Below are 12,773 nucleotides of genomic sequence, written 5' to 3' on the forward strand. Positions count from 1 at the left end.
ATTAGAAGAGGAAAGATGTCAATTTCTGCACTGGAGTAAAATACAGGCACCCATTGTGATCCTAATTTTGCGTTTGGGTTTTATAGCGAAACTAGAAATTGGAAAATACTCCGTCTGCCCTTGGCTGATGATTTAGCACTTCTGCGTCGTGGTTAGACCAAGTCAAATAAGAACATAAAGGCTGCAGAATGCTTTTCTCTCTGCTCTAAATATAAGCTTAGAAGTACAAATTCAAAGCACTTGGAGCAAAGTCGGAAGCAGGAAAGACTGAGCGGGGATGGAAAAGAACAATGAGATCGGACCAGATGGGGAGCGGCTCCGGAAAGAAATGAATCATTTGAGTCCTAGGACATGATAGGAAGGATGAGACTCGGGGACAGAAAAGCAATTCGTGCTATAAGGGAGTGCCATGAGGACACTTCTCGAATGACCCGAATTTGTAATGATCGGGTAAGATCTAAATGTGGTCTTGTTGGACAAGGTTACATTACAGCTATTAAACTCTGAGGAGTTGGGAACATTACCATATTCCGAATCCACGGAAAGCGTTCTCAGCGGCATGAGTCATGCTCCTCTGCATTGGGTCAATGACCTGCGGTGCCGCGCAAGGGGACGCCGCGACAAAATGAACTACGGCTGAGAGGGAGCCCAGACGAGGAGGCGGCACACAATTTGCTCCCATGGCGTTCCTCGGCAATTGAACTGCGACGTTGTTGCACACTCAACGTCCTTGCAAATGCATCTGCTCATTCACCAATGGACAGCTGCATATGAGACGATACTACAAACACAACCCTCGAAATGAATGCAGATTTTCTATATTGGGGGGAAAGGAAAGGATCCAAAGAGGCTCTGCATGCATAAAACACTGAAACAGGGCGAAAGATTGAGTCGTTTGCTTGCCACAAAGGACTCACTGGGATGATTAAAACGGCGCAATGAATTAAGAATGGCAGCCCAGGTTGGAATTCTCCATGCGCCACTTGGTTATGTAATGACATTAGTTGCGTAACCTGGTTTACAATCCACATCTACTCTGCTAAGCATCAACCGCATGGAGAGAAGGGGGTCTCTTATGATTGACGTTTCACCCCATTTCCCCTCAATTGTAAAGCTGCAAGAGGGGTCCTGGTTCTGATTGACAATTCAGAGCAAAGGGAGGGGGACCTCATTCATTAATATCCCAATCACCAAAAGGAAGAGGATCCCTTCCCTCCATGGAATGGGCACCTGATAAGATACCGTATTTCTTCAATTGTAAGACGCCATCAGTTATAATTTTGGGACCAGCACTGTCAACAAAAATACATAAGATACACCTGTGATTCTAAGAATTGAAGAAATACAGTACATTTTGGGGGGTCAGTTACAATCTTGACCATATAATTGGCACTATGTAGGAATAGCGCTTCCGCTACAACAGTATTACTCCTGTTACATGTTCATCAGTCTGATCCTGAATTCTAACCATAGTTTCTTTAAGACCAGAAGCCTAGATAACCCAAAATGGTGGCTGATATGAGCATTTTCCCAGTGGACTGGCAGGGTTGTTTTCCTCGTATGCTTTCACTCTTTCAACCTTTCCTAGGAAGTCACGGCACACGGACCACTACCAGCCCATGGACCACCATTTTCAGTAGCATTGCTAGAAGAAAAGTTGAATATCCTAAACATTTAGAACAAATGGAAGCACAATATAGGAATTTCCATGGTTATCTTCTAAGGCCAAGATCTAACCTTTTGGTATTGATACAGTTTCTAAAGGATCAAAATAAAATGGCAAAACTGTCCAATTGGAAAGCACTTTCCTATTCTCATTCAATGCCAAATACTTTTGTGAACATAGATTGGATTCCAAAGTCGTTCTCAACTGCTTTGGATCCATTTTTGGCCATATGCATTGGCTATATGATGAAGACCATCCGATCTGACAGAAAGGGCCTTAGGATGCCAATGAGTATTGAGGGTCTTCACCTCATTCCCAGGAGCTCCTGGTGGCGCAATGAGTTAAACCCTTGTGCCAGCAGGACTGCTGACCAAAAGGTCGGTGGTTTGAATCCAGAGAGTGGGGTGAGCTCCCATCTGTTGGCTCTAGCTTCTCATGTGGGGACATGAGAGAAGGATGGCAAAACATCCAGGCATCCCCTGGGCAATGTCCTTGCAGACAGCCAATTCTCTCACACCAGAAGCGACTTGCAGTTTCTCAAGTTGCTCCTGACATTAAAAAAAACCAGATTCCCAACTTATGGTGACTTTTAATGGGCATTCCCTTAGGAAGCCATCCCAAGCTCAACCATAGGAGAAGACACAATGGATCTAATCATTACCTCTCTGTATACAAAGGGATGTTACAAGACCTTTGATGGAGAAAAGAGAATTGGTAGCTTTCCTAGACTGTTTTCTTAAATGCAACAAGAAACCCTTTTCACTACTGATCTCGGCTAAGGCAGCTATGTCTTTGCATATAACCTCTAGGATTCATGAAAGATCCTGTTTTGCTTTAACCAGAATTGATCCATGGGGGATAAACTGATCCTGACAAATTAAGATCTGAGTTCCTCTCCTCATTTCGAAGAAAAGGCAGAGTAGATTCACATACTGCATATTGATATAATGCCGAGTCCAGCAGGACTAACGATGGGGCAGAGGCAAAATGAAGGCATTCCCTCCCCAAATCACAACGATTCCTCCCCACAATGAGATTTCCCTTCCATTCCGACATGTCTAGCATTGCAGTAACCTGAAACCTCCTTCGAACATTTAGAGTTCAAGCATTCAAAGCATTCAGAGAAAAGCAACAGGCAAAGTGACCACAAGGCAATGCAAACACAGCAAAGAGAAGTCCAGATTTTTCAGTGTCTCAATGCTAGAAATTTGAGGATGGAAGGGGGAAAACATTCATTTGGGATCAGGATTTATCTTTTGGGGGAGGCGATGCCCCCATCGTCGACTCCTTCTCTTTATTTCAGAGGTAGAGGGCAGCCAAAATGGACGCCTCCCCAGCCATGATCTATGGGATTATATAAATCAGGTGCAGATCTCGAATATTTCAGATGCGTTTTGCGAAATGTCCAAACATGCTTATAGATATCACCGGAAAGAAGTGCTGTGGGGAAAAAAACAAGATGGAGCGGCATTCCTGGTCGAGTCCATTCCACATCTATGGCTGCTGGCATCATAGGTTCAGGACAATGAACACCGATGTTTGGTTGTAAACAAATGAGTGACCATTATTTTGGCAATGACGATCCGTGTTTTGGAGCAATGAGAAGGGACAAGGGAGGGAGAGATACTATACAGCCCTGAGTTATCATCACCAACACAGGAGAGACATGGACACACTGAGGATTCAAGTTAAGGTCACAAAGTCTCTACGGCTTCACAGACGCGTGCTCCATACACAAAGACCTTTGGGGTCGAAAATAAGAAACACTGAAATTTGTGTCGAGATTTCAGAGTTGCGATGTCGGACGGTGGAAGTTGTGTGTTTTCTACAAACCCATTTGGTTACAAAATATAAGCAACCGCGCAACAAAATGGAAGTATCTGGACATGAAAACCAACACCTGACAAGTGCAATGCATTGGGCCTACGTTTCCTTTCCCCCCTAATTTTTGGCTTCAGTCCCCAAACGGGTCTCTCCAGAATCTTCTCCCTGGAATGTAGGATCGGTTTGGGCTCAACAAGGCTGCCTTTGGGAAAGGGGTCACAATCCACCTGGTCCTTGCATCCTATGCCTTAGTCCCAATGAAGTAGACCCATTCAATCAGTTTCTTAATGGTAACTCAATACTTGGATCAATCGCATTGATGGATCTACTTACTGGTCCCAGTGGAGTAGACTCATTCAATTCATTGTTGAACAACAAGTCAACATTTGGGTCAACCCCACTGATGGGTTGACTGTACTGGTTCCCAATGGAGTGGACCCATTCCGTTGATGAATGGTGATTCAACACTTGGGCCAATCCCATTGATGGGTCGACTGCACTGGTTTCCAATTGAGCAAACTTATTCAATCATTATTGAACAAGTCAACATTTGGGTCAACCTCACTTTTGGGTTGACTGTACTGGTTCCCAATGGAGTAGACCCATTCCATTGATGAATGGCGATTCATCACTTGGGCCAATCCCATTGATGGGTTGATTGCACTGGTTTCCAATTGAGTAAACCTATTCAATCATTATTGAACAACAAATCAACACTTGTATTGGTGGGTTAACTGCACTGGTCCTATTAGAGTAGACTCATTGTACTGATGACTCAACACTTGGGTCAGTCCCATTGACGGGTCTACTGCTGTTGGAACTAAGACTAGGATTGAGGCCAGTGTGTCGCATGAACAAAAGGAAGCATGCACCCCTGACCCTATCTACTGCCCAAACCCTCTTGCCTCTTTCCTACAGTCAACAAGACTCTTTTGAGACTAAAGTGAACCTTTTTTAAAGTGACATCAACCATAAAGTGCTATCCATCCAGGTCTGCTTTTTTTGGCTGCAGTGCCAATAGACTCCACACCGGAATGTCTCCTCCAATGTAAAACAACACGCAACAACAACCAGAAGAAGCCATTGCAAACCTCTTCCGTGCGTAGGGAGAGGCCCGAGGAAAAAGAGAACACCCCTCCATGGGTGAGACAGGTTAATCCCTAGATAGGGGAACCGTCTGGAAATCTACATTCGGTTGGCAGAAGAGACAGCTAGCCATGGTTTGACTGGACACCTGGGGTCCCCTGTTCGGTTCCAACCTATCAGAGGTGACAATAGGCTCCAACTTATTAGAAATACCAATATATTCCAACCTATTCAAAACTACCTATAGGGATCAGAGGAACTCAGTAGGTTGGACACTGGGGTCCCTGATAGGTTGGACATCCGAGGTCTCTGATAGGTTGGATGCCAGGGTTTCCTTAAAGCAGTGGTTCCCAATCTGTGGGTCCCCAGGTGTTTTGTCCTACAACTCTCAGAATTCCCAGCCAGTTTACCAGCTGTTAGGATTTCTGGGGGTGGAAGACCAAAACATCTGGAGAACCACAGGTTGAGATCCCTTGCCTTAAGGTATCCTCATAGGCTGGACACCAAAGTCCCTGATAGGTTGGATGTCAAAGATCCCTAATAGATTCCAACCAATCAGAGGTCCCCTGATAGATTGGGCACTGGGGTCCTTGATTGGTTGGACAACAGAGGTTCCCCAATAGGTTTGATGCCAGATTGGCCATGATGCAGAAATGCCAAGAGAATGCTCCCTCTCTTCCAACCTGTCTCACCGGGTCAAGGGGGCTAACCTGGTAGGGGTCCTAGGGAAGCCCTCCCCCACACTTGCTTTCAATGAGGACTAGTGTGGTCTCCACATTCTCTATGGAAAGATGGGGGAGGGACACCCATGGCCCATCTGCCTCGCCCTTTCCTGTGACATATTTCTCCATTCCCAGTTGCACACTACATCTCCCAGTTTGGGAACAAGTGAGCCTCATTTAGCAATTAGGACCCTTCCACTCCTTTCTATGGGATTTGGCAAGGGAGGAGGAGGAGGAGGAGGAGTCCGTGGTGGAAGCCAGCCTTGGTCTCTGTAAGACAGACACAGATGAACACAATATCGTTTTCCATTCATGGGCCCTGAGATTAGGTTTTTTTCTCTTTTGTTTGACTGTGTTTAAAAAACAAAGATGAGACTAAATCATATAGCTCTAGCTATATATATATATATCTATATCTGTATATATATTTCTTTTTTTTTTAGAAAAAAGACTAACTTTCTAATCTCTTTGACAAGTCTTACCGTTTTGTCAGTGTGCAAATGCATTCTTAAACATTTTTTTTGTCTTTGTTTTTGTAGTTGCTCTGTGTCAAAGTACATGCATACCATATTGCTTATTTCTCTATTCAAAAAAATAAAATAAAAGTTTGGGAGGACAGAATTACAAGGGGGAGGGGGCGAAAGTGCTGGAAGGACATGGTCCGACGGACAAAAGGTAAAAGAACCATCATAATAGAAAAATAACATAGTTGCCAACAGGAATCGGTGGGTTGATCCCGACATCTGATGTCCATCCGCAACGCTCATTTTTGAACTCACCCCAAGGGTATATTTACACTACAGACTGCAAATTCTCCAAATTCTCCATATTTCCAGGGAATTGTAGCATTTCATGAACGGGACTTGGGATCTTTAGCATTGAACCCAAAGCGCCATCTTGAAATTCTAATTTCCAGTTGGCTCAAAAGCCATATCAAACTACGTATAGGTGAATCTAATATTTTAGAGAGGAGCTTGGGATCTGAGGCATGAAATCCAAAGTGCCATGAAGAAATTCCAATTCCCTTTAAAGCCATATTAAACAAAATCTAGGTGTGTAGTAGAGATATGCCCTTGGAGAGAGATATTTTCTCTTTCATAATTTCCATTTTTTTTTCTTGAGCAACTACATAACCGCTTGGCGCACAAATTTGACTAGTTGCCAATCCGCCAAGGAATTTTCCCCGTCCGCCTGGAGAGAATGCTGGCAACTATGTTTCCCTATGGAGAAAAAAGTGTTTAATCGGGGAACGTGGGGAGGGAAATAAACCGCTAAACATCCGATTCGATGCTAGGCATCTTCTTATATATGCGTCTATTGCTGCAGGAATTTATCACCCTCGGCGTGGTGTAGGAGCTAAACTGATTTGCAGCGTAAGGCAACCCAGGCTCCAAAAGGTACACGTCGTTGTGGACCCGTCCGTCTCTGGAACAGTACGAGGCGGTCGACTTTATCGACGACCGGGAGTAATTATCATTCCTCGCCCCTTTGGTCGGCAAGGAGAGTCGATAAACGCTCCCCGGACTGCGCCCGAGGGCTGCGGCCTGGTCGTCGCTGCCACCGCAAAGCGAATGCAGGAAAGGGGTCTCCGCCGAGAGGTCAGGATATGCTGACCGGACCCTCTTCCCATCGTCCAGAGTGCGGGTGAAAAGCGGGACATTGTTGCTCAAGAATTGGCTTTGCGGGGCAGCGTTAAAGTGGCTCGCAAAAAGGCCGCTTCCGCCGCCGCCACTGCCTTCAAGGAGCTTCTCCCGCTCTCTGAGGCTGATGCTGCGGGACGGTCTTGCTGCAGCATCAGCCTCCCTGGCCTTCTCAAAAAGATTGTCGAAGGAACGCTGCCGTCCGATCTTCAGCTTGCTCTTCTTGGGCGGCTGCGTCTGGTTGTTCTGGACCCAGTTGTGGCGGTAGCTCTCTGCCCGGGGCACAGTCTCGGCAGCTGCATCCGTCAACATCTGGTCCTCGTCAATGTCATAGAGGTTCCCCATCCGCAGGCAGGAGTCACACTTGTAGGGTGAGCGGCTCAAGTAGTGCCCGGCGTAGGCAGGCAAAGTGGACAGACAGCTACGGCAATGGGTGGCTGTCTGTCGGTAGCGCTCGTTGGCCTCGTTCTTTTCCTTCGCAGCGTAGTGCTTGGAATAGAGCTTGTACTGGTCTTCGCTCGGAAGGCTTTCCTCATCAGGCAAAGCGGTCCTGTTACTCGACGACTCTGCCGGGTGGTAGCTATCGTCGGGCTCCTGATACACCTCCGAAAAGCCCACCGACTCCGGAAGGATAATGTTCTCAATATACTGGGGTGTGTCCAGACGGAAGCCGCGCTCCTTCTCCGCGTCAATGATGTAGATTTTATCCCGGGGCAGGGATTTGTTTTTCAGATATGTCAACTCAACATCACTGCAGTCCTTCGGGTATTTGGCTACAGGCCTCTTCTTTGTGTTGTCTTTGGACTTGTGGGGTTTGTTGTTGGTCTCGGCTGGTTCCGCGTGGCAGGAGGTATCCGAAACGTCAGAGCGAATGATCTCTTCAGGGAGGAACCGGGACCCTTTCAGGGAGTGCTGCCGGTTCTCCGAATCTGTCTCTTGTGGTGGACCTTGGCTCTGGCGAAGGGACTCCTGGCGCAAGGACTCCACCGATTTCCGCCACAGCTGTCTCGGACGTGAGTTCCCCTCTGCTTTGGTGGCCACAGCCACCTCCACTGTGTTTGGGTTGGACTCATTGAGCGTCAGGGGGTGCTGGCCTTGGAAAACATAGTTGTTGAGGTTATCCTTGTGCCGGTTGCCCATGTAGGTCTGCAGGTCACTCATGTTGTCTGTGAAAATGTTCTCCTTTGGCGGAAAGGTCCGGTTGTTGTCAGGGAACATCAGGTTCCCCTTGTCCATCATCATATCCATGATCAGAGAACCCCTGTGGATGAAGTCCGCTGTCCGTTTGGGAGAGGGGTTCAGGTTGGTCATGTTGGTCATATTCTTGGCCGTCCGCAGGAGTTTCAACATGTTGGTTTGGGAGCTGGTCAAGGTGAAGCTGGGGGACTTCTTCTTCTCCTCAATATGGACGCCGTGGATGCAGCTGTAAATACCCTGCAAAGGCCAGAGAAACACAGATTAAGTCATGGAACCATAGACCTGGAAAAGACCCCAAGGACAACCCAGTCCAATCCCATTGTGCTATTGAGCTATTGTCCAATCCCATTGTGCTACTGAGACACAATCTAAGCCCTCCCAACAGAGGTTACTCAGTCTCTACTTTAAAAACCTCCAGAGAAGGAGGCCACCAGACTCCCAGCAGCACATTCCACCACTGAACAACTCTTACCATCAAGAAATTCTTCCTCAGATTGAGGTTGTATCTCTTTTGCTGCAATTTGATCTATGTCCTGATCTCTCAAGCAACAGAAATCGAACTTGTCCCCTCCATGATATGGTATCCTTTCAGATATTTACGATAGCCATATTTAAATATCCAAAAGGAAGTCATATTGAGGAGGGACCATGTTTGTTTTCTGCTGCTCCGGAGACTAGAACAAGACTTGACAAGCTTGAAATAAATAGCCATCTCTTCTCCAAGGTAAACATACCCAGCTCCCTTGGCCTTTGCAAAGTTTTTCCAATGCTGTGTGCCTACAAAAGCCACAAAGTACAAACAAGGGGGGGAAATACTTGATGAACCAACCTGGACACAGCATATTATTTGAGAACACTGACATGCTGTACCGTTCCAACAACTACCACGACAAACTACATAGAGAAGCCACTGAAATCCACAAGCGTGGGACAATTTCAACAGAAAGGAAGAAATCATGAAAATGAAAAAAATCTGGCTACCAGTATTTAAAAAAACTCAAAAGTCATACAGTAAATAAAGAACAATACTCAAAAAACAGGGGAATTCCAGACAAGAAACAATCAGGGCCAGCTAATCACCTTCCAACAAAGGACTCCCCCAGGCAGTAAGAAGCCAGACCTTAAAATTGCTGGGCTATTAAATGCTAATCAAGGTGGCCAATTGAAACATTCACATGTACCTCCAACAGACAAGAGTTCTTTCTCCCACCCTGGACATTCTACAGATATATAAACCCAATTTTCCTAGTTTCCAACAAACCTCACAATCTCTGAGGATGCCTGCCATAGATGCAGGAGAAACATCAGGACAGAATGCTTCTGGAGCATGGCCATATAGCCCGGAAAACTCACAGCAACCCAGTTTTAACTTATTCATTTTCATATCTAGATCCACAAATTTTAATTAAATGTCATACATGAAGCCAATTAGGTTGGTTGCACATCCTGTACTTTCCGCTTTTAATGTTTTGAATGACTGGTTTTAATGTTTTTCAAAGCCGCTGATTCTAATGTTTTAAATATTTTAAACACTTGGTGTGTGACCGTAATAAGAAAATTCATCCATTCATTCAGATATTAGAATATGGATCCAAAGGCTGCGTGGATACAGGTGCCGGGGAGTGTGACTAATACAGATCAAACACCTCTGTTTTGCATCCACAATTTCCAAAGTCACAACTTGCAGCGTGAACGAGTTTTGGGATGATCGCAGCCCATGCGTTTGGACCGGCATGTTGTTCCTTCCCAACCAGATGTCCACCAGAAGGCCACAGGCCGCTCCACCTGCCAAGCCCAAAGTGGCCAGCTGGCTCCAATGGTCAAGGCCCAGACGGCGCTTGCGATGAACCATGGATGCCCTTTCTCCAGGCAAAACGAGAAGAGGCCGCCTCTCTAAAGAGCAAAGAGCACCCTTGCAAGGCTCGCGTTTGCTCTGCCTTGGCTTTCACAGAGGAAAGAAAGGATCGAAATGCTGCTTAACATATTTCAAATGCAATAAACAATGTGCATGCATTAAAATGCAATGAAAATACAAGTATAATGTATTGTCAAAGGCTTTCATGTCCAGAATCACTGAGTTGTTGTGAGTTTTCCAGGCTGTATAGCCATGTTCCAGAAGCATTCTCTCCTGATGTTTATAGGCAAGTGGGGTTTAGGTTCAGGGTGGGAACAAGGACTCTTGTCTGTTGCAGATTGTTGCAACTGGCCACCTTGATTAGCACTGAATGGCCTTGAAGCTTCAAAGCCTAGCCTGATGCAGTGCCTCAAGACCTTGGCATGCACTTAAACACAATCGGCGCTGACAAAATTACCATTTAGCATCTGTTATAGAACTCCAGTATGCTGATGACAATGTCATCTGTGCGCATTCAGAAGATCTAAAAGCCACTCTAAACACGAGAAGCTCGGCCTGTCATTGAACATCGAGAAAACAAAGTGCTGTTCCAGCAGTCACCAGCCAACCCCTCTCCAATGCCAGAAATACAGCTTAATGGCATAACATTAGAAAATGTTGACAATTTCCACGACCTTGGCAGCCACCTCTCCACCAAAGTCAACATTGACACCGAAATACAACACTGCCTGAGCTCCGTGAGTGCAGCATTTTTCCGAATGAAGCGGAGAGTGTTTGAGGACCGGGACATCCGTAGAGATACCAAGGTGCTTGTCTATAAACCCATTGTCCTCCCAACCCTGCTATATGCCTGCGAGACGTGGACTGTCTACAGACGCTATATGCAACTCCTAGAACGATTGCATCAGCGCTGCCTCTGAAAAATCCTGCAAATCTCTTGGGAAGACAAGTGGACAAACGTCAGCGTGCTGGAAGAAGCAAAGACCACCAGCATTGAAGCGATGGTCCTCTGCTGGACCGGCCACGTTGTCCGGATGCCCAACCACTGTCTCCCAAAGCAGTTCCTCTACTCCGAACTCAAGAACAGAAAACGGAACGTTGGTGGACAAGAAAAGAGATTGAAAGATGGGCTCAAAGCCAACCTGAAAAACTCTGGCATAGACACTGAGAACTGGGAAGCCCTGGCCCTTGAGCGCTCCAGCTGGAGGTCAGCTGTGACCAGCAGTGCTGCAGAATTTGAAGTGGCACGAATGGAGGGCAAAAGAGAGAACTGTGCCAAATGGAAGGCGTGTCAAGCCAACCCCGACCGGGACTGCCTTCCACTTGGTAGCCGATGCCCTCACTGTGGGAGAAGATGCAGGTCAAGAACAGAGCTCTACAGTCACCTACAGACCCACCAGAAGACTGATCCTGGAAGACTATCCTACTCGGCCAACGAGGGATCACCTAAGTAAGTAAATTAGCATCATGTGCAAAAAAAATTACCATCAGCTGCAAGAGGCCACCCTACACAACATGTGATCCAATACAAAAGAAAGCATAGTGATCTTGTTTGCTGTGTACCAATCTTGTTGTGTATCACATAACGAGGAGGAGGAGGAGGAGGAGGAGGAGGAGGAGGAGGAGGAGGAGGAGGAGGAGGAGGAGATGATCTCTCTATTCGGTCCTCCGCCTCCAGTTTGGCCATTCCTTGCAATTAGGCACCGAAACGCCATAGTCCCATCCAATTATTTCCCATATGCTTTGGCAAATGACCGAATTGCAGCGTCAATTAACTAATTAAAATCCTAGCGATGAAAGTTGCCAAAGGTTCAGACTAAGCAGATTTGCAGCTTGGGTTTAAATAAATAACTTATTGGGATTTTTTTTTTGTCTTTTCTTTTTTTGCTGCTGCTGGTTTTTTAAAAATACTGGTTGCATAAATAAGAGGGGAGAAATTAAATTGGCTCTGTCCCTCGCAAACAAACGACTTCAGTTAGAACATTAATTGTCTATTGAAGCAGTATGTTCAATTGGGAACGTGGCTGGAGATGGTCAGAGGTATTATATATGCGGCAGGGAAAATAATTGCAATATATTGGCAGTTTCAAGGGATGGGGTGAGGGATATTTTAAAATGGGATTAGTATTATGATGTTATGGATTTACTTTATTTTTATGCTGCCTTTCTTCCTGTTTCAAGATTTGAGGCAGATAAAGGGAAAGATGGGTGCAAAGTAAAGTTGCATTAAGTCTAGTCGTGTCCAACTCTGGGGGTTGGTGCTCATCTCCATTTCTAAGCCGAAGAGCCGGTGTTGTCTATAGACACCTCCAGCATGACTGCATGGAATGCCATTACCTTCCTGAAGAAGCAGTACCTATTGATCTACTCACATTTGCATGTTTTCGAACTGCTGGGTTGGCAGAAGCTGGGGCTAACAGCAGGAGCTCACCCTGCTCCCCGGATTCCAACCATTAATCTTTCAGTCAGCAAGTTCAGCAGCTCAGCGGTTTAACCCAAGGTCATTTAGCCGCATGACTGTGTGGAGCGCCGTTATCTTAAAGGGAAAGATGGGTGCAAAGCTGGCCAAAATGCCATACACTGTTGTTCTCTTCAGGCCATTTTTAGATGAGTTGTTGTAGGTTTTTTAGGGCTATATGGCCATGGTCTAGAGGCATTCTCTCCTGACGTTTCTCCTGCATCTATGGCAAGCATCCTCAGAGGTAGTGAGGTGACAATTTTTAGATTGTTTTCCAAAATAAAATGTAGCTTACAGTTGGCCATATCTATGGATTCCGCCATCT

General features: G+C 46.0%; 1 protein-coding gene across 1 annotated transcript in view; it reads right to left on the reverse strand.

Moving 5' to 3' along the window:
• Positions 1 to 5,725: 5,725 nt before the first annotated feature.
• Positions 5,726 to 12,773, reverse strand: part of LOC137097869 (glutamate receptor ionotropic, NMDA 2A-like) — a 175,351-nt gene continuing 168,303 nt past the window's right edge. Inside the window, exon 14 of the mRNA XM_067473162.1 lies at positions 5,726 to 8,372. Within this exon, the coding sequence (XP_067329263.1) occupies positions 6,570 to 8,372 (1,803 nt within the window). The 3' untranslated portion in view covers positions 5,726 to 6,569. The remainder of the gene's footprint in view (positions 8,373 to 12,773) is intronic.

This window comes from Anolis sagrei, chromosome X (genome assembly GCF_037176765.1).
Source record: "Anolis sagrei isolate rAnoSag1 chromosome X, rAnoSag1.mat, whole genome shotgun sequence".
NCBI lineage: Eukaryota > Metazoa > Chordata > Lepidosauria > Squamata > Dactyloidae > Anolis > Anolis sagrei.